This window comes from Anabrus simplex, chromosome 4, assembly GCF_040414725.1.
Source record: "Anabrus simplex isolate iqAnaSimp1 chromosome 4, ASM4041472v1, whole genome shotgun sequence".
Classification (NCBI taxonomy): Eukaryota; Metazoa; Arthropoda; class Insecta; order Orthoptera; family Tettigoniidae; genus Anabrus; species Anabrus simplex.
The window spans coordinates 170548043-170570999 of NC_090268.1; the positions used below are offsets into that span (position 1 = coordinate 170548043).

The following is a 22957-nucleotide window of genomic DNA, read 5'->3' on the forward strand; positions in this document are numbered from 1 at the left end:
TCAAACACTTGTCGTTACCCCTCAAAATCCCCTTCTTGATATTCCCAAGTACAGTTCCTACTTCAAACCACTCCCTATATTAGTACGGATTTCTCGTTTCGTAAATAACATACTGTACCAGGAAAAGTTTTTGGGCTATTGAGCATGGGAAAGGTCTTAGGTAGTGAACGATTCTTAGGAGCCGGTACAGAGAAAGGAGTTCGCAGGGCGAAATAATAGATGTTACTTTGCTAATAAAAAGGTATTCAAGAATCTAGGCGCAAAAATAACCTTCTTCTTATCTCGCATTTAAAACGGAGAAATTATTTGAAAATATATTCTTTCATGTATGGTCAATCAAAAATTGAAATTCAGAAAACTCTCTGATATAAATAAAGTTGAAAAATAAACTTATTTTTTCATGAAATTCATAAGTTTAATGTGGTTTCATAAGTCTTTAGAATGTTCAAAAATAAACATTTGTTTTCATAAATCACTCTCATATGAAACCTACAGTCTTTTAAATCAATGCCTAAAGTCTGCTATATTATTACGAGGGCAGATCAGAAAATAAGTTGCACTTCCCAGTTATGGCCATTTATTACACCACCTATACAACAGCAACACGACTATAACGACATACACTGTAACGTCACTTTTCCATATAGTTTCCAAGAGACTCCAAATATTTATGCGAACGCACAACCAACTGGTCGATGCCGGATGCATAGAAATTTCCTCTAGCGTTCTGCAACCACTCAGAGACAGCGGCCTTCAACTCCTCATCGGTCTGGAAACGTCGACCACCGAGCTCCGTTTTGAGCTTACCGAACAAATGAAAGTCACATGGCGCTAGGTCAGGAATGTAGGGTGGATGTTGCCAGACCTCCCACTTGAAACGCTGCAGCAGTTCTCACGTTTGGCGGGCCTTGTGAGGTGTTGCGTTATCGTGCAACAAAATCACACCGGCGCTCAATTTCCCCCGGCGCTTCTCTTTAATCGCTTTACGCAACCGGTGCAACGTTTGACAACACGACGCCGCGTTGATCGTCGTTCCTTTCGGCATGAATTCTACGTGCAGCAAACCCTCCATGTCAAAGAACACTGTCGCCATAACCTTACCGGCTGAAGGGTGAACCTTGGCCTTCTTTCGTTGTGGTGATGAGGGGTGCATCCATTCCATTGATGTTCGCTTCGTTTCTGGGGTGAAGTGATGGCTTACCGAACAAATGAAAGTCACATGGCGCTAGGTCAGGAATGTAGGGTGGATGTTGCCAGACCTCCCACTTGAAACGCTGCAGCAGTTCTCACGTTTGGCGGGCCTTGTGAGGTGTTGCGTTATCGTGCAACAAAATCACATCGGCGCTCAATTTCCCCCGGCGCTTCTCTTTAATCGCTTTACGCAACCGGTGCCACGTTTGACAACACGACGCCGCGTTGATCGTCGTTCCTTTCGGCATGAATTCCACGTGCAGCAAACCCTCCATGTCAAAGAACACTGTCGCCATAACCTTACCGGCTGAAGGTTGAACCTTGGCCTTCTTTCGTTGTGGTGATGAGGGGTGCATCCATTCCATTGATGTTCGCTTCGTTTCTGGGGTGAAGTGATGGCTTACCGAACAAATGAAAGTCACATGGCGCTAGGTCAGGAATGTAGGGTGGATGTTGCCAGACCTCCCACTTGAAACGCTGCAGCAGTTCTCACGTTTGGCGGGCCTTGTGAGGTGTTGCGTTATCGTGCAACAAAGTCACACCGGCGCTCAATTTCCCCCGGCGCTTCTCTTAAATCGCTTTACGCAACCGGTGCAACGTTTGACAACACGACGCCGCGTTGATCGTCGTTCCTTTCGGCATGAATTCCACGTGCAGCAAACCCTCCATGTCAAAGAACACTGTCGCCATAACCTTACCGGCTGAAGGTTGAACCTTGGCCTTCTTTCGTTGTGGTGATGAGGGGTGCATCCATTCCATTGATGTTCGCTTCGTTTCTGGGGTGAAGTGATGGCTTACCGAACAAATGAAAGTCACATGGCGCTAGGTCAGGAATGTAGGGTGGATGTTGCCAGACCTCCCACTTGAAACGCTGCAGCAGTTCTCACGTTTGGCGGGCCTTGTGAGGTGTTGCGTTATCGTGCAACAAAATCACACCGGCGCTCAATTTCCCCCGGCGCTTCTCTTTAATCGCTTTACGCAACCGGTGCAACGTTTGACAACACGACGCCGCGTTGATCGTCGTTCCTTTCGGCATGAATTCTACGTGCAGCAAACCCTCCATGTCAAAGAACACTGTCGCCATAACCTTACCGGCTGAAGGGTGAACCTTGGCCTTCTTTCGTTGTGGTGATGAGGGGTGCATCCATTCCATTGATGTTCGCTTCGTTTCTGGGGTGAAGTGATGGCTTACCGAACAAATGAAAGTCACATGGCGCTAGGTCAGGAATGTAGGGTGGATGTTGCCAGACCTCCCACTTGAAACGCTGCAGCAGTTCTCACGTTTGGCGGGCCTTGTGAGGTGTTATCGTGCAACAAAATCACATCGGCGCTCAATTTTCCCCGGCGCTTCTCTTTAATCGCTTTACGCAACCGGTGCCACGCTTGACAACACGACACCGCGTTGATCGTCGTTCCTTTCGGCATGAATTCCACGTGCAGCAAACCCTCCATGTCAAAGAACACTGTCGCCATAACCTTACCGGCTGAAGGTTGAACCTTGGCCTTCTTTCGTTGTGGTGATGAGGGGTGGATCCATTCCATTGATGTTCGCTTCGTTTCTGGGGTGAAGTGATGGCTTACCGAACAAATGAAAGTCACATGGCGCTAGGTCAGGAATGTAGGGTGGATGTTGCCAGACCTCCCACTTGAAACGCTGCAGCAGTTCTCACGTTTGGCGGGCCTTGTGAGGTGTTGCGTTATCGTGCAACAAAATCTCACCGGCGCTCAATTTCCCCCGGCGCTTCTCTTAAATCGCTTTACGCAACCGGTGCAACGTTTGACAACACGACGCCGCGTTGATCGTCGTTCCTTTCGGCATGAATTCCACGTGCAGCAAACCCTCCATGTCAAAGAACACTGTCGCCATAACCTTACCGGCTGAAGGTTGAACCTTGGCCTTCTTTCGCGTTGGTGATGAGGGGTGCATCCATTCCATTGATGTTCGCTTCGTTTCTGGGGTGAAGTGATGGCTTACCGAACAAATGAAAGTCACATGGCGCTAGGTCAGGAATGTAGGGTGGATGTTGCCAGACCTCCCACTTGAAACGCTGCAGCAGTTCTCACGTTTGGCGGGCCTTGTGAGGTGTTGCGTTATCGTGCAACAAAATCACACCGGCGCTCAATTTCCCCCGGCGCTTCTCTTTAATCGCTTTACGCAACCGGTGCAACGTTTGACAACACGACGCCGCGTTGATCGTCGTTCCTTTCGGCATGAATTCTACGTGCAGCAAACCCTCCATGTCAAAGAACACTGTCGCCATAACCTTACCGGCTGAAGGGTGAACCTTGGCCTTCTTTCGTTGTGGTGATGAGGGGTGCATCCATTCCATTGATGTTCGCTTCGTTTCTGGGGTGAAGTGATGGCTTACCGAACAAATGAAAGTCACATGGCGCTAGGTCAGGAATGTAGGGTGGATGTTGCCAGACCTCCCACTTGAAACGCTGCAGCAGTTCTCACGTTTGGCGGGCCTTGTGAGGTGTTATCGTGCAACAAAATCACATCGACGCTCAATTTTCCCCGGCGCTTCTCTTTAATCGCTTTACGCAACCGGTGCCACGCTTGACAACACGACACCGCGTTGATCGTCGTTCCTTTCGGCATGAATTCCACGTGCAGCAAACCCTCCATGTCAAAGAACACTGTCGCCATAACCTTACCGGCTGAAGGTTGAACCTTAGCCTTCTTTCGTTGTGGTGATGAGGGGTGCATCCATTCCATTGATGTTCGCTTCGTTTCTGGGGTGAAGTGATGGCTTACCGAACAAATGAAAGTCACATGGCGCTAGGTCAGGAATGTAGGGTGGATGTTGCCAGACCTCCCACTTGAAACGCTGCAGCAGTTCTCACGTTTGGCGGGCCTTGTGAGGTGTTGCGCTATCGTGCAACAAAATCACATCGGCGCTCAATTTCCCCCGGCGCTTCTCTTTAATCGCTTTACGCAACCGGTGCCACGTTTGACAACACGACGCCGCGTTGATCGTCGTTCCTTTCGGCATGAATTCCACGTGCAGCAAACCCTCCATGTCAAAGAACACTGTCGCCATAACCTTACCGGCTGAAGGTTGAACCTTGGCCTTCTTTCGTTGTGGTGATGAGGGGTGCATCCATTCCATTGATGTTCGCTTCGTTTCTGGGGTGAAGTGATGGCTTACCGAACAAATGAAAGTCACATGGCGCTAGGTCAGGAATGTAGGGTGGATGTTGCCAGACCTCCCACTTGAAACGCTGCAGCAGTTCTCACGTTTGGCGGGCCTTGTGAGGTGTTGCGTTATCGTGCAACAAAATCACACCGGCGCTCAATTTCCCCCGGCGCTTCTCTTAAATCGCTTTACGCAACCGGTGCAACGTTTGACAACAGGACGCCGCGTTGATCGTCGTTCCTTTCGGCATGAATTCCACGTGCAGCAAACCCTCCATGTCAAAGAACACTGTCGCCATAACCTTACCGGCTGAAGGTTGAACCTTGGCCTTCTTTCGTTGTGGTGATGAGGGGTGATCCATTCCATTGATGTTCGCTTCGTTTTGGGGGTGAAGTGATGGACCCACGTTTCGTCGCCTGTGACGATTCGCCGCAAAAACCCGTTGCCGGCTGCGGCATAGCGTTGCAAAAATGCCAGGGAGGATTGGAAACGTTGTCCCTTGTGCTCATCGGTGAGAAGACGTGGGACCCATCTTTGACACAGCTTACGATACCCAAGGTCCTCGTGAACAATGGCGAACACACTGCCATACGACATGTTCAGCTGCGTCGCGATTTCTCTCAGTTTAATGCGCCGGTTCTGTCCAATGATCGCATTCACACTGTTGACCTTTGCACGGGTCCTGGACGTTGCGAGCCTGCCTTCGCGATGGTTGTCCGTGATATCCGTGCGCCCGGCTTCGAATTGCTGACACCACTTTACGATACCTTGCCGGGAAATGGCCCGCTCCCCATACACAGCACTAACTTCACGATGAATGTCCGTACAATTCTTCCCTTTGGCCCATAGGAATCAGATTGTCGCACGCACCTCATATTTGGAGTGGACGTCCTGTTGAATCGTCATTGCATTTGGCCGCTATTCACACAATACTAGACGAGGGCGACCTGCCTAACAGACGTGTAGGCAGTGTCTGTCCCTTTCTCCGCTGTGTCCACCTTTTGCGACACACAGCGCGCTGCTGCGGCGCGTTAGTGCAACTAACCTTTTGATCCACCTACGTAATTATCACACGAAAATGATTTTCATCAATTGGTACTTGTAATTTGTGGTTAACGTAGCACTTTAAAAGAATAATTTGAAAAAGTGCCTCTTCAGTAAGTCAATGCTTGTCTAGTGCAACAGGTTTTAAAGTAGTTACTTGCTTTTAATCAGCTTAAAATGCTAAATGCACTCATATCACCTGAGCATTTTCTAGGCTGGAACTGGTGAATGCGGCTCCACGAGCAGCAACTGGAACTTGAACGATGTTGTCAGCACCACGTCGAACCAAGTATCATCTCCAACGTCGTACCACGTTCCATATCCCTCGCTGTACCACGTATTACATCCCTCGTAGAACCACGTACCGCCTCCAACGTTGTACTATGTCCCAAGTCGAATCAGGTGTTGAATTGATATGAGGCTTAACACTCGGTCAAGATTTCTGGTGTCGTATAATGTTGTGGACACACGAGAAAGTTCAATTGACACTGGATCGTGAGTGTGGTTAATTGAATATTCGCAAGTCAAGAATAAATAGCATTCATAATTACACTTAGAATCACGTGAATTTTGAATCACAGTTTGCAATGTGCACTTTGAAATACAGTCCGTTGTCTAACTTCAAAGTAATGCTCACTATTAAAAATAATGATGGCTTTTAAATGAATTAAAGCACACGCGGAAGAGTTTAAAACACATGTCACAGTTCGAAGTATCCACAGATTTTAAATATTAACACTTCTTAAACAACATGAGTTTTTAAGGACGCAGTTCATATAGTGCAGGATATTTACACTAGAACACAATGTTCTTGACGTTCAGAACTCGTCGTATTGAGTTCGAAGCGAAACTTAAAGTTCAAAGTTTATGGAAATAGTGAGTGAAGTACAGTCCATGTCCTATACATACACGATGCGTTAAACTGTCTCTAGCTATCGCCAACACAAATCTTAAGGAAGTTTTCAATCTTATTTAGCTGCACTTAAGTCAGTATTTCCTAAAGATGAAATAAAAGGTCCTTAAGGTTTACTTAATTGTTTACTATCACTGTTCAAACACTAGTCATTTCTGAGAAAATTGTTCCCATGCGGTTAAGATAATTACTGAATTCCTGATTATCGAAATACTCGTTCAATGTTAAACACACGCAGGAATACACCGATAATAATAGAGTTCAAACTATCACACGCAGTTTTTTTCAAGTCCGTAACACTGTATTTGAGAATAACAGAGTTGACTTAATGCACACCGAATTTTTACAAGTTCGCAACACAGCAGAAAATGTATAAGTATCGTCTTAGTACACGCCGAATTTTTCTAAGTCTTTTAGCTCGGCAGAAATCTCATAACTTTGACGAACAACTTCCCGTAATGCGACACGGCGACAGTACCATCTGAAATGGTCTAGTTGTGTATTGCAACTGCCTGTACTCCTCAAGGCGATACTGATATACTGAAAGCTGGCTGGCTCTCTGCTTCAAGCGAAAAAAATGTTTCTTTTCCACCTTAATATCCCGGAAACTAGCAGGTGGATTTCCTTCAAATTTTGGCTACTTTACTTTTCAAATATGCGCTTCACGCTGGTGTACTTCATATTTTCGTAGTTAACGGCGTTTAGTAGATATCCAAATCCTTCGAGTACCTTCTAGACGGGTGAGTCTGCAGCACATGGCGATTACGTCACCCAGCCGGTTCCTCGCCTGTGTCGTAGCGCTGTCTCTCTCACTCCCATAGCGAGCAGCTGAGTCTGGAATGATCGCTCGGCACGCTGACTCCAAATGCTTGCGCTATCAATTCGTTAATAAATTACGAATTACAAATATAATGTGCCAGGCCGTAGGCATTCCTGGTAAAATACGTAACAGAAAATTATGACGGCCCAGCAAGAAAGCTATGCTGAGGGGTATAAAGCTTTACGGGAGCATTTACCGCAGCCGAAGAACTCTAAAATCAAACGTTTCCAACCATTTCTGGAAGACAATATGATCCGTCAGGGAGGTAGTCTTGATTTCACTGAAACATCATTTAATGAGAGACACCCACTTCTTCTTGATGGCACTCATCACTTCTCTCGCTTATTGATCCGACAAATTCATATTAAAAAGACTGCGAGTAGCACTTTCGGAACTTCGGTCACCATTCTGGATCGTTCGAGCTCGACAGGACATCAAGAAAGTTCTTCGAATGTGTTTACCATGCAAGCTCGCGAATAACCCTCACGGAAAATCCCCTGAAATTCCATTACCAGTAGACCGCGTTAAGTTCGCAACACCATTTGAATTCACAAGTTTGGATTTCGCTGGTTCGCTGTATTAAAAGCGAAGCAACACTGTTAAAAGACGTATGTCTTATTATCCACTTGTGGCACTACTCGAGCTGTCCACCTGGAACTTCCGACATCACTGTAGACAAATTCTTACTCGCCTTTCAACACTTCACCAGTGGTAGAGGAATTCCATATTCAGTATATTCAGAAAACTCCACTGCCTTCCATGCAGCCAGTAAGGGACTCCTACAAATACCTACTATCCTTCAACAAAACAAAACTTCCCAATACTGTGCAACCAATGGAATTAACCGGAAATTCATTGCTCCACGTGCTGCTTGGTGGGGAGGATGGTGGGAGCATACGATTGGCACAGTTAAGCGGTGTATCAGAATGGTCTTAGGACGCAGACAAGTGGACCATGAAACACTTAACACAATTCTGACCAGTGTGGAGGCAGCAATAAATTCACATCCATTACTCCAGGATGAAGGCCCTACCACTTTAACTCCTGTTCACTTACTCGGACGACGATTGACTTATAACCCTACTGGACTTGAACAACTTCTGCACAAAGACTTCAAACGAAAATTCCGACTTCAACAACAGGCAACAGAGGATCTTATGAAAATATGGACCACAGAATATCTCTTGAAAGTAGAAAACTACCATCATGTCCAACAAAGACTGGAAGAGCAGTTCCATTACGAGTGGGAGGTGTAGTTCTTCTACAAAACGACTTACGCCGTCGTCATATACGAGAGAAAGAACTCATCCAAGGAGGGGACGGCCACATCAGGACTCTGATACTCCGCACGACTGACGGACATCAGATTACACGTCCAGTGTAGCTGGTCATCCCGCTGGAGGTCGACCGGGTGTGTGCATTTTCTCTGACTGTGACCTGTACAATGTCTCTGAACGTCTGAGACTGTTATTTGGATACGTCTTTGTATTATCTGTAATTTTTAGATTCACTGAAATGCAAGATTGTAGTACGTAGTTGACCTAAAGTGATTTCCTTTTCATTGCATCTATTCACTACACCTTCAAAAAGTAACATGGCTATCTCAGTTTTTTTATGTGTACCTCTTTCAACTCACCTATTCAATTATGAAAAACATTTAATAGGATTAATCAGCCAGTAATATAAACTACTTGCCAGTTATTTAGCACGATACGACTATTATGCGGGATTATGATTTCCTACAACACCATGAGGTAACATCTGTTGGAGAGGGTGCCAAGTTATTGGGGCAGTAAAAGAATATAGTTCATGGGACGCGCAGCAAAAATTATGGTATAAATTTCTACAAAGACACGAGTTTTCTGTCAATATTTGCCAATCAAGAAACTGTGAGCATGAAGTTGGTGAAGAGAAGTTGGGAGGCCTTCGAATGAAAGTTATCAAGTCTCGAGAACTGAACATGGCACGAATTTGGCTCGAAGGAATCAGCCCTCATTATTTCGCCCTGTTTTTCTTCTCTTTACTTCAGTTATGTAGCCATTTAAAGGCCGGATCTATGTCGCTGTGACTTGGACTTGGAAAATGTTCAGGAAGAAAGTCGATTCGGAGTTGAACTTAGGATATTTTGGTCAAGTCATATAGTTCAGTATTTGTACTTACCATAATTTCCGCAACGGAGTTACAGACCAGTAAACGGTCGTGGTAAATTATAATGTTTGCGCTCAAGACGTGATAAACTGTTTGCCAGCGATGATCAATTTATGTAGAAAAGTCGTCCGTTTAATGAGCCGAATAAGTCACGCTCCTCAATAAGTGTGAGATATAGTTCAGTTGTGTCTTTGGGATAGCGAATAAATAACGAGTGATTTAACCATTTCGATTCGCTGACTTGCCATCGAAACAGTGTAATTTACAGAAGTGGAGAAATTGCAATAATAATGTGTAGTCATCAAGATTAATGTGGTGCTTTCATGTTACAGCTGAGTGTAATATGTAAAGTGTCTGTTTTCTCAAGCTACAGTATGTGTGGATCCAAGACAACTGTAATAATCAGGATGGTTGGTCAAACCAACAAGGCCTTAGCACGAAACCAAGATGGCCATCATCATAATGTCGCAATGGCATCTTATCATTTCGGTTTTAATTGATCTGGCTACTTATCTGTCAAAATAATGACGACACTCCTACCCCGCCCCCTCATTCTCCAGTATACAAGTACACATCAGAAAAATATTTCGAAAAAAATTAGGGTTAGTCGATACACGAGGTTTCTAAAACAAATGCTGAAACTCTAGTGAGGTTCGGGAATTAAGAGAATGGCAGAATACCGAAATTCAAAATAAATGTTTTTTTCGTCCCCACAACCCCCTCCCCCGTCCCCACCCTCAAACAAGAAATTGAAAGCAACAAGACTCTTATTTACGAAAGTGCAGATTTGCATGAAATTCAGTTCTGCTGACAAATGACACTTTTCTACCTCGCCAATATATGCTTTGAGATGGACCTTTTTTCTTACAATAATTATTCAAAAACTGTTTATTGAAGTCCATACGAGTTTTCTACACACAGATTCTGATGTATGTCCATTATTACACATATTTGGCTCCCCCAGATGTTCTTGATTGTACCGGGAGATACACCTCAACTCCGCACATTCAAATTAAGCGCCTTCAAGAACTCTATCTATCAAACAATACGTGAAACTGCTACTGCATGAAGTTGGGACATTAATCTGAAGACGTCACTACTGAATAACTGAGAAGTTTGTCATTTCTAAGTTTCCTAAACTGATTGGATTTGCTTTGTTTTGTTTTGGTGTACATCAAGAAGTTTGAACTTTTCTCCATAGATGTCTCTACAAAACTGAGGTCACGCACTCTAGTGCAAAATGGAATAATTTGTTATTAAAAGAAATGTTGTGTTTATAGTTTTTCTCAAGTAAATTAACTTTCATTTATCTTTTTTATATACTTTAAGGTTTGCAACACTTCCTTCTCTTCCCACCAGCTTTGGTGTCTGGACAATCAAAATGTTTCTGTAATTATTTTTCAGCCTACCACGGGCTTCTTGTTGGTTCTGGGTGTAACTTTTGATTCTGCCAATAAAATAGAGAGTGTGTTTCCGAACGAGTCCAGAACCCTCTAGAACCGTCCCCTCGCGTATATAAATTGCGGTCTTTCAGGCTACCTTGTCTTATTTATCGTCGACTTACTGAGTGCGTGCGTTAAGACAGGAGGCGGGGAGCCTCATTCTTCGCCAGGCAGTCCAACCGCCAAGGTAATGGCCACCTAAATTATTTTTCTGTAGCTACCTCCGCAGACTTACACGAGGGGAAGGTTCTAATTTCTAACTATGTAACCTCCTGTTTTCTAAAACGTAAACCTTTTTTCGGCTATTGTAAAATTTCATAAAGACTTAAACTGTAAATCGGGAATAGAGAGTGCGTTACCTTCTCGAGTTCCCCTTCAGCTTAGTTTGAGGTGACTATGATTTTGTAAACTTTTCTCTTATCTGTAAAGTGTTAAATTAACCTCCATTCTAGTCACCTCAGTAGCTTGGGATTAGCCTCTGCATCATCGGGCCGAGAGCCCAATTAGGGTTTTGAATTTTCTAGGAGTGCAAGTGTATGCCTCCATTTTGTGTTCGGGCCAGTAATTTAACATGTTTGTCTTTCCACAAAGGCCCAGTAGTTTGTAAATGTTAGGTTGGGCCTAGAGAAGCCGGAAGGTGTTAGATTTTGTGTAATATTGCCTTCAGTAGGCGGTAAGAAATTGGGAGCGCAGTCTCCTTGGTTAATGTTGGAGAGAATGTAAGCTCTTTTCTAAGATTTTGAATTTCCTGTTATAGTGAGGGGTGCCTCTGGACGGCTATAGATTTGTAACCTTTGGGGCAAAGTGCTCTTGAATTTGGGACATTTCTGCCCTTGTCTAAATAATACCACTTTTGCGAAATTGGAAATTTGTAAACTAGGGGCTTGAAGCCCAAAATTGTTAAATTCCCCATTCTGGGGTTCTCTATTGTAATATCCAAATTGGTTATTGTTATTTCACTAAGTAAAAAGTTGTTAAGTTTGTTTTTTGAAAAGAAATATAACCTATGTTAAAGTTTTAATTTAATTTTTGAAATCGTAGGTAGACCCATTCAACCCAGCACCTTCTTTCACCTCTTTCTGCTCCACGGAATCCCCGTAACATGAATAACTTAAATCGCACTGCCACATGCAACCTCCCTAAGATTATTTACTAAGAGAAACTCAGTTTCAAGATCTATACTTAATTGTGTTACCTCTAGATGATTAATTGATAACAAACATTGCAGGGAACAAAAGCCTGCCCCTACTCTTATTTATAATCAGATGATATGCCTCATCATCGAGATAAATTAAGTCCTCAGTAATGAGTATAATTTTACAGTGTTCTTATTTCAGATATTGTGAAATTCTATAGCAACAATATCCTACGAAATAGACTAAGATCGACTAAAATTGGCATGTCATTGTTACAGTTTTCAATATCCTCAGAATACATTATTAACATTAACAAAGGCAGAGGAATCAGAAAGAGGCTCAGAAAACTCATCTACTTCATTCTCCCCAAATCTTTATCTTTAGAGTCAGTGATGATTCTAACTTTAGCTGCTTTCCAACTTCAAACAACTGTCTCGTAGAAATATTGAACTGCCGTCCTGCAAGCTGCGTATATTTACCAAACCTGTCCTCTAATATGTCTGTCTGAAATTTACCTAATACGACATATGAAAAATTAAGTTTTGACAAACAATATTCTATCAACATAAAAAATCCTTCGGTTGTCAGCTTCAAAGCAGCCATTGTTTGATATGATAACGAACCCTGTTCACCTATATTTCGACACTTTACTAGCCATGGTAGGTATTTCTTCAAATATTGAAAGCTGCAGTCGCTTAAGTGCGGCCAGTATCCAGTATTCGGGAGATAGTAGGTTCTAATCCCACTGTCGCCAGCCCTGAAGATGGTTTTCCGCGGTTTCCCATTTTCAAACCAGGCAAATGCTCGAGCTTTACCTTTTTTTTCTTTGCTAGTTGTTTTACGTCGCACCGACACAGATAGGTCTTACGACGACGATGGGACACGAAAGGGCTAGGAGTGGTAAGGAAGCGGCCGTGGCCTTAATTAAGGTACAGCCTGCCCCAGAATTTGTCTGGTGTGAAAATGAGGAAACCACGGAAAACTATTTTCAGTGCTGCTGACAGTAGGGTTCGAAGCTACTATCTCCCGAATACTGGACACTGGCCGCACTTAAGCGACTGCAGCTATCGAGCCTCGGTTTTACCTTAATTAAGACCACGGCCGCTTCCTTCCCAGTCCTAGCCCTTTCCTATCCCATCGTCGCCATAAGACATATCTGTGTCGGTGCGACGTAAAAAAAAAGAAAAAAAAAGCAAATATTGAAGCCCTTCCTCAGAAAATTTGAAGAGACTGGAAACATTAAGCTGTTGAGCCTTGCCCCTTTACCTGGTGTTTTCGCATTGTCAACAACGCACATATCTATTATTATTTTAATATACCAAGCTGTTTCTTTATAATATGGTAGATTAAACTTTTCACCTGCCGGTAACACTTTCAGCCTTTCTCTAACATTGTAGAGCTAATTTTACATTCTGCCTTTGAATGTTCTACACCGAGCACAGACTTGAAAACATTAATTCGGAGGCCAAATTCATGTAGCTTCTCACACACAATCTTAAGATGCTCACGATGTTCCTCTACTGACGCTGCTGGAATTAGGCAGTCATGAAGATGTGGAAAAATAAAGACTAGGCCTCTAAATACCTCCTTAATGAAACGTTGATAATTGCTTGGTGAAGGCTACACAGGCTGCAGGTATAAAGACCGTTTCACAGTTTTCCTGGTAAGGAAAGGACATTAAAAATACAAAATATACATTCTTACCTATTGCAGAAAGAAGGAAAAGTAACACATTTCCAGTACATACAAAAGAAATCACGATACATTTAGCCCTACTTAGAGAAAATTAAAATATACAGCAGGAAACCTTATTTAGTTTAATTTCCAGGTTGAACCGTGTTGTAGTTGTCTGCACATCACGTACAGTTTGCCGACGTTTCGAATACATTGCAGTATTCTTTGTCAAGGCGACTGTAATACCCCTCCTCGATCCGAGGTAATCAGTCCTCCAGGCAGCAATTTGTAAATTGTAAAAGTGGGAATACTGCTGATCTCGTCATTCGCTTTATGTTAGAGAGTGGATTGACAAAGGGCTTCTAAATTTCAAGTTTTCAATGCTTTATAGGCTTAATAAAATGTTTCGTTTATCTTTAAAATCATTTTCAGATTACTCCGTTCATACATAGTTTTAATTCTCTTTTCTCTTTTTTCATTTAATTTGTTCGGAGAGGATGTTTATCTACTTCTACTTCCTCTTAAAACAAAAATCACCACAGCCTTTACTGAAGGAGGAAGTGAATGAGCTGTTTTTAATAACCCCGCCCCTTGGAGCCGGCAGGTGTTCGTACAAATTTGTTTCTATGGATCTGTCATTGCTGACGATATCTATACAGAGCAAAACGACGTGCTCCAACCCCGACGAAGAAAGTAATAGCAGACGACAGATTTCTGAATAATAAGAAGCAGAGTATATTATAGATACATTTAGACTGTCACCAAACATTCTTGAATGAACCGCGATGATTTTTAAAGTTTAATATTGTGCAATGTTGTATGTTTCAGGGAATCAGTATGCATGCCTATTATTAACTGTGCAACAAGTATATTTTGTGGGTTCGTCATCTTCTCCGTTCTCGGCTACATGTCGCACGTTACGGGATTGCCGGTCTCCAAAGTCGCGACAGAAGGTAATCGATGAAAATCCTTGAGTATCGTAGTGTAATACTGTATAATTTCCGTTGCGAAGGAGCACCTCTTCCATCAGGCTGTTTGGCTGAATGGTTAGCGTACTGGCCTAACGTACAGAGAACCCTTCGCTCGATTCCCGGCCGGGCCGAAGATTTTAAACGCGCTCGATTAATTCCTCTAGCTCGGTGATTGGGTGTTTATGATAATCCTAATACACATCTTCATTTATATACAACACCACCAGCCTCCATAGTGAATACATCTCTCCCTGTGAGGTTATCGTCAGAAAGAGCACCTTGCCGTGGAACACTTGTGCCGACTCGATATAATTAGGAAAAAGATCCATTGAAGTATAAAACACGATGATCAGCTCTTGCGATCACGAAACCCTAAACTGCGTACAGCATTCCTTTCACTCACGACTAACTTCTTATGGAGCTAAACAGGGTCTCACCGAGCTCGATAGCTGCAGTCGCTTAAGTGTGTCCACTATCCAGTAATCGTGAGATAGTGGGTTCGAGCCCCACTGTCGGTAGCCCTGAAGATGGTTTTCCGTAGTTTCCCATTTTCACACCAGACAAATGCTGGGGCTGTACCTTAATTAAGGCCACGGCCGCTTCCTTCCAATTCTTAAGGCTTTCCTCTCCGATCGTCGCCATAAGACCTATCTGTGTCGGTGCGACGTAAAGCAAATAGAAAGAAAAAATCAGGGCCTCAGTTTGGTGAATAGAGAACATTATTGTGAGGACGAAATGGAAACCAGATTTAAGAGGTATAGAATATATCTCACAGTGAACGTAGAGTTCAAAACCAATGCTCTGCACGTCTAGTTGCTGAGAAATTCCTTGTTTTGGTTTGCACTCGAGTTTACCCATCTGCTCAAACAACCGATGAAATTGCATTGTAACCATCTCAGACTGGAGTCCTCGATCTCAAAATACCCTACGGATATGTCATAGCAAAAACGAATGTTAATCTTCGATATCTCACACTGTGAATCCTCCAAGAACTCAGTGGTGGATTCACACTCCTTATGTATTTATTTTCGCACAGTTGAGTTCCAGAAGCAAAGGTTACCTCTTTTATACTTACTAGTATTCAACCCATTAGCCTTCATAGGTCTTCAGTAGGTATCTAACAAGAGTAATAGACCAAGCGCCGATTGGTTGTCGCTGGTCACGTGACTGATGACGACACACTGCGAAAGGGTTCTTGATTGGCTGAGGGGCGTGGCTTAAAAGAGCGGGAAATTGTAAATGGTGTTGGCGGGAAATTTGAATTTGGCAGCCAGCTGTCACATTGACAGCCACGTGAGGACGCGCACATGTGCAGGCATAATCTTACACGCTGGCTAAGAGCGCAAGCTTAACCTCACGCTGACCACTAGTTAGCTTAACCGACTGCCCTTCCCTATAGAGCGGGAAACTTCAATTTGACAGCTGCCACTTAGACAGCCGTGTGGGGGCATAACCTCACACGCTGGCTAAGAATGCAAGCTCAGTCCCCCGCTGAGGATAGTTCTATGTTACTTAATTCATATGACAGTGCATCATGTGGCTTATGGTTATATCTCATGAGCATTACTCGCTTTTGTTTCGTGGGTATGTACAATCATATTTATAAGGATATAATTTTTTTTTGCAATTTACACTTAGAATTAGAAATTTGCGTCACATTTTTATATTTATTTGCGTGTCCCTAGTTCTGGTTTGATTAGGAGGAGTTATTCCATTTTCTCTAGTTTTTTCGAATATCCTGCCAATAAATGAAATTTACAGTCATATTTAACGAAGATACAATCACGAGCCCCACTATTAGAAAATATTTCTGGTATCATACTACACGACCCTTGAACAAAAGTAACTTTAGAGCTTGAACACATTTAACTACATTGATTAGGTGAATACGAGTCAACAGTAATTAATAATTAATATTTTGAAGCACTTAACTGAAACTGAAATACATTTTCATAGTCATAAGCCACTTAAGGTGAGGTTAATCCAAATAAATTCTGAATTACCCTACCTGTTCAGATTCTGAGTCTGATTCACTGTACTAGGATTTCAAAAACTTCTCCATTATCAGTTTGTACTGAAGCTTGAAAATAACCAAAATTTTCTTTTTCTTGAGAATGAAACGAAAGTTATCTTTAATCGGGAGATAGTGGGTTCGAACCCCACTGTCGGCAGCCCTGAAGGTGGTTTTTCGTGGTTTCCCATTTTCACACTAGGTAAATGCTGGGGCTGTACCTTAATTAAGACCACGGCCGCTTCCTTCCGATTCCTAGGCCTTTCCTATCCCATCGTCGTCATAAGACATATCTGCGACGTAAAAGCAAAACAGCAACAAAAAAAGTTCTCTTTTCACTCACGCTATTTCCGTTGGCTTGTGATTGTATCTTCGGTTTTTTGTGTGTTTTTTTATTTTTTTACTTTTTTATGCGAGACAAGCAGGATAGCGAATAACAACATTGGCTTACAATATCATGTCACCAGATGTCACCCAATGATAAGTGTATGGAGACATCTGTTGAAAAGCAGTGCAGCCATTAATAAAACTTAAAATCGCTCAGAGTGTGGCTTGTGACTGTCTCTGACGGAACCCTTCATACAGAAAAATGAAATTCGATGTGTGTAACCGGAAACCTGGGAAAAAAGCAAAACAATGTTAGATGTGATACTTTCTGCTGAATCGCAATCTAAATGTGTGCACAACCATATATTTTCAGCAAAATAATTGAAATAGCAATTTTAATCTTCAGGCTATCCCTTTAAGGTAACCAGTATTTGTTTTAAGAATATGTGTGCTGTGTGTGTTCTGATACAGGTGCGGGCTTGGCGTACGTTGTGTATCCTGAAGCCATATCAATGATGCCATTTCCTCAGTTGTGGTCGTTTCTGTTCTTCTTCATGCTTTATGTGCTGGGAATGGACACTTTGGTAAGTAAACTGACTCAGAACAAAATGCGAATATTTTTGCAAATTATTATTATTATCATAATTATAATTATTATTATTATTATTATTAGTAGTAGTAGTAGTAGTAGTAGTAGTAGTAGTAGTAGTAGTAGTAGTAGTAGTAGTAGTAGGGGTTGCTTGGCCGAGGCGGTAAAGGCGTGCTCGGTTCGTCCGGAAGGACGTGGGGTCGAATCCCCGTCAGGAAGTCGTAAAATTTAAGAAACGAGATGTCCACTTCCGGAGGTGCATATGGCCCTGAGGTTCACTCAGCCTACACCAAAAATGAGTACCAGGTCAATTGCTGGGGGCAAAGGCGGCCGGGCGTAGAGCTAACCACTCTACCCAATCACGTGCCGAGGTTAACAATGGTGGAAGCCTTTACCTTCCACTCCTCCCAGGGCCTTCATGTCTTGTACGGAGTGACTTTGCTTTGCTAGTAGTAGTAGTAGTTGTAGTAGTAGTAGTTTACTCCGTGGAACCAAGGTGAATATGGACACCTCTGTTTATCAGAGGTATTTTCAGAACTTCGTTCGTGCTAATATCATCGGAGACGAAAGAGCATCCTACATTTTTTCCGAACTTAAAACGTAAAACCATCCGGCCGCGCGACATGTGTTCACGGATGGTTTTACGTTTTAAGTTCGGAAAAAATGTAGGATGCTCTTTCGTCTCCGATGATATTAGCACGAAGATCTCGTTTGCCATTGCGTGTAGTTTGTCTACTGGGGAGGTTTTCGTCATATTAGAAGCTCTGCAGTCTGCACTGGGTGACGAAAGAGACCACTTTCTCGTGTGTACAGACTCGTTAAGTTCTCTGCAATCTATAGACATCTGTGTCCTGCAACATCCACTAGCCTTCTAGTCGATACTTTCCTGTTAACCCTCATTCATGACAGTAAACTTCCTCCAATCTTCAATAATGAGCGTTGACAATGCGGATACAATGCAGAACGGACTTTTTTCAGTGAGCACACAGCCCGTTCTCCTGTACTTAACTCTCAACATAGACCTGTGATGTGCCAAGTTACTGCAGTAGCGCGGCCGATCACTATATCCTACCGTAGAAGACTGAATTTCCGGAAAGCTAATTGGGAGAAATTTATCTACTTTGGATAGTTTTGTAGCTGATATCCAGTCAACACCAGAAGAATATCACAAACTTGTGTATGCAGTGAAGAAGGCATCTCGGTTATCTATGCCCCGACGGTGCAGGATACAATATTTTCATGGCTTAAGACCGAATACAACTGATCTTATGAGTAATTATCTTTCACTCCTTGAAGACAATCCTTTAGTGACGAAATCATTTTATTAGGCAAAGGGCTAATATCAACGATAGCACAAAACAAGAGAGAAAAATGCTTGAAACTAATGGAGGAAACTACTGTATTTTTTCTGTTAATAGTCGGAGACTGCTGAAGAAACTAAATAATGATCCTACTAAGAGTGTCACATACGCAAACATCCCTGCCAATAAAATTGAATCACAACTAATAAATAACAGTTCACCAAGATGTTACTTTAGAAAATGAGACTTTAAACTAGAGGATAAGGCACACAATAAGAGCAGTGAACTCGCTGTACCATTTGACCTTGAAGAATTAGAAGCGGCCATCCGTACACGTAGGTTGCAGGATTATTTTAGGTTGCTTGAGGCCAACTTCCATCAATAAAGAGAACTATCTGGCTGGGATTGCTCCATCTGATATCAGAAGAGAAGTGGCTGTCAACAACGAAAGGGGAAAGTCATCTACTGTGGCCTCACATCCACTGCGGATATCAACCTGCTGAAAGGAGATTAAAATCCAGAAAGAACTTCCTAACTGTTACGGGGTTACCCGTGGACCAGCAGAGGTGAAAGAAGGTGCCGGGGTGAATGGGTCTAACTACAAAATCAAAGTTAATTTAAAACTTTAACAAAGGTTATATTTTTTTGAATTTCAACAATCAACAACAAAACTTTAACAACTTTTCACTTAGTGAGATAACGATGATACATCAGGTACCATGAGAAAGTTTAGACAAAGCAAGAAAACCCAAACTTTAGTGACTGTTTGATAATCAGGGCTTTCAGCCCCTCGCTTTACAGTTCCTGAGCCCTCAGCTCAACTTTACAAAAGAGTACAATTTTACACAAGGGCAGAAATCCCCTAATACATGGAGCGCTGGTTCCCAACCCACAATATCAAGCCTTCAAAAGGCATTCAGTAATCTTACTTTGAAAAGAGCTAACAGGCTCTCAGTTTTCAAGCCTATTCAATGCAACGCCAAAAATGTCTTACACCTTTTTGGCCTTCCATGGCCCAGCTTACAAACTGAAACAGGGGTATCTCGTACCCAACCTATAGGGCCTTCGTGTAAAAGAAATAACAGTTAAATAAATGGCCCGAACACAAAATGAAAGGAGGCGAATACTTGCATTCCTAGATGAGAATTATAAAACCTAAAGGGCACTAGGCCGATGAAACAGGGGCTATTCCCAAACTATGGAGGTGACTCGTATAAGAAAGAATTTAAGACATTGCGGAAAGGAAGAAAACCAGTTAGAAAACGTAGTCACCTCAAAGCAATATGAAGGGGAACTCGAGAGGGTACCTCACGCTCTATCCCCGATTTACAGTTAAAGGTTTGTGAAATATTACATTAGCCTGCAGAACGTACATTTGTAGAAAAGTAGGTTACATGGTTAAAGTTTTGGACCTTTCCCTCAGGTTAAACTGCGGAGCTAGCAAGAAATAAAGATGTTAAACGGCCATTACCTTGCTGAAAAACTGCTGCCTGATGAAAGAGGCGCCTCCCGCCTCCTGCTTGACACACACACACTTAGATGTTGATCAAATGGCCAAGAGACGTGAAAATCCGCAGTTTATAAACCCTCAGGGAAAGTTCGAGACCTTTCATGAATAATCAAGCCACACCCTCTCAATTTTATTGGACGATTCAAAATTTACACTCAAAGTCGAAGAAGAAATCCAGGATTGTTTGGAAATTAATTACAAAAATTAGGGATTGGTTGGATTCAAAGCTGGCGGAAAGAAAATATAAATATTGCCAACCCAAAAATAAATGAACATCGATTAGAAAAAAATTATGAATACAAAACTTCTCAAAACAAAGTTCATTCACTTCACACCAGGGTGCATGATTATAGTTTTCTAGCCGTGACATCTATGAGAGAGGGTCCAAACTTCTTGATGAACGGAAAACAAAAACAAGTTGAAATTCACACAGTACTGGAAACTTCACAATAACAAAATTACGGTAGTGACATCTTCTGAGAAAAGGTTTAGGAGCAAGATTTAAATGTGCGGCGTAGAGGTGTACCTCCCGGTACACTAACAACTACTCAACCGTTACAAGGAACAGTCTCAAAAACATGAGTTGTCATGTGGGAGGAGAGAACTAGTAATTTGTCTGAAAGGGACAACTTATATAAGTGACAAAGTGACATTTTCCAACCACGACAGTTATATTTGATTGTGGTGAATTTCAAACAACATAACATCTCTCATGTTGTCCTTTGTGCCCATACTAATTTACAATGAGTGAATTGGCGCAAGCTAATTCAAGTGCTTTCGAAGTGACTAAGTTTTGGGCTGAAGTCACTTGATGACCACATTTTTGCGTAGTTGTTTCTATTTCTTGCTTCTTATTTTTTTAATGTTTTCATGTTTCCTATTTCGTACTTCAGACACGAATAAATAAATAAATAAATAAATACATAAATAAATAAATAAATAAATAAATAAATAAATAAATAAATACCCAGGTTGTGTGATGATGGGAAAAGAATCACTTTCGATTGGCGTAGGATTGCGGGAAATTAACTTGTGGATGAAGGTGAAAAGGAGCGGCACTTTTACCACCTACAGCTATAGCGTACTTTCAGATAGGTATACCACGGTAGTAGTTAGTACGGACAGGGATGGTATTCAGTTCCACACTCAATACCAATAACAAAAACCCATCAACATTCAATTGACGCACGTCAGATGTTAACCAGAAACAGAGCCTCAGACGTCAAATGTCAAAACATAGCGCAAAATACTCCCACCCATTGGAAACGGATCACATGACCAAAGAAAGGAAAATGGCTGCCCGCCCAAATGATTATCTTCAAAGGTAGAATTAGCCATTAAAGAAACAATTTTCCACTCATGCTTTTACCTGCCTTTACACAATAATTCAGTTAGTTAAAAGAATTATCCCAATTGAATAAATACAAGGTAAAACACAGAAAATATTACGACACACATTCCTAAGTATCGTAGTTAAAGACATAGGTACTCTTTATTACAACACCTTTCAAGTCATATTCTTTTGTTTAAAGGAAACGTTTCCAGAGAGATTAACGGGCCAAAATGATTCTCTGAATAATTACATTACAGCCCAATGAAAAATTGATAACAAATTCATAATCAAGACAACTGAAATACAGTCACTTGGTAACAGAAATTCTCACTCACTGCGATGATTAAATAATACCCAACGGAATTTAGGTGAAGATATATAGAACAATACAACTAAATTCAATTACAGTTAGCGCTTCACGTATTCATGCACCTCCGGGTTGAAAACATTGAAACTGCTACTCACAGGTTCTCAAGAAAATTACCAAACAAATCCAAATGAAAAGATTTTGTGGCCATCGCCACACGGAGATAGGATCACCCTGTATCGAGGTGATACATCTTCCTTCTACTTCAGCTCAAAAAAATAATCAAAGACCCAGCAATAACAATAAGAGCTTCTTCTTGTACAATCCTTTTTTTATATAACAACTGGTGATCGCTCGATTGTCGTTATCCCGAAAATAATTAAGTACAAGTTTAGTTCAGTACATGCTGCAAGATGGCAGCACTATACTACTAGTACTTTACAGGATGATAATCCAACACCTCCTAGAATAAGGCCTCAGAACCATTCTGGGAATATACTGTGACGTCAGCATCGGCTGGCAATCCTGAACCTTTTCAGTAATAACACAGCAATGAGTTTGGCCATGTAACTCTGAAATTAGAAGAGTTTTAATTCGTTTGATGGTGCCAATTGCTAATACCGTTGTACGTAATGGTACTGATGTGTTGGGTACTCAACTGTAAGGAGAATTGCGACAGTGATAACGAAGTGCATGCATTAAGTTTCCGAAAGACTAGGTTGTGCGACAGATATGTTTACGTGCAATTCCAAGACAAGACTACAGATTTACTAATAACTCAGTGGTGAGTAACTATTATTATTACATTCTCACACAATCATAATGAGCATAGATCTATGACGCAACAGCTGGTGATATGTAGGCATATTTACTCTTCAATGATATAAGATTATGTTAGGTCACAATCATGGAATACATTATTCCAACGGTATTATTATTATTATACGCATTAAAACATATCACCTACAAGAGCTGCTGGTGTAGGCCGATTCACTCTGTAAGTGCATGAATTTCGCTCACGGTGATACATTATTTTACAGGTATGCCACAGACATTTCGAAGTCGGTGATATTTTATGGGAAATAACTGGTACTGATCCT

The 22957-nt window shown here is 42.1% G+C and overlaps 1 protein-coding gene across 1 annotated transcript in view; it reads left to right on the forward strand.

Moving 5' to 3' along the window:
* The window catches only part of LOC136872214 (sodium- and chloride-dependent glycine transporter 1-like), a 421393-nt gene that overhangs the window by 176478 nt on the left and 221958 nt on the right, over positions 1-22957 (forward strand). The window contains exons 9-10 of the mRNA XM_068227369.1: positions 14337-14461; positions 17289-17401. Coding sequence (XP_068083470.1) covers positions 14337-14461; positions 17289-17401 — 238 coding nt within the window. The remainder of the gene's footprint in view (positions 1-14336; positions 14462-17288; positions 17402-22957) is intronic.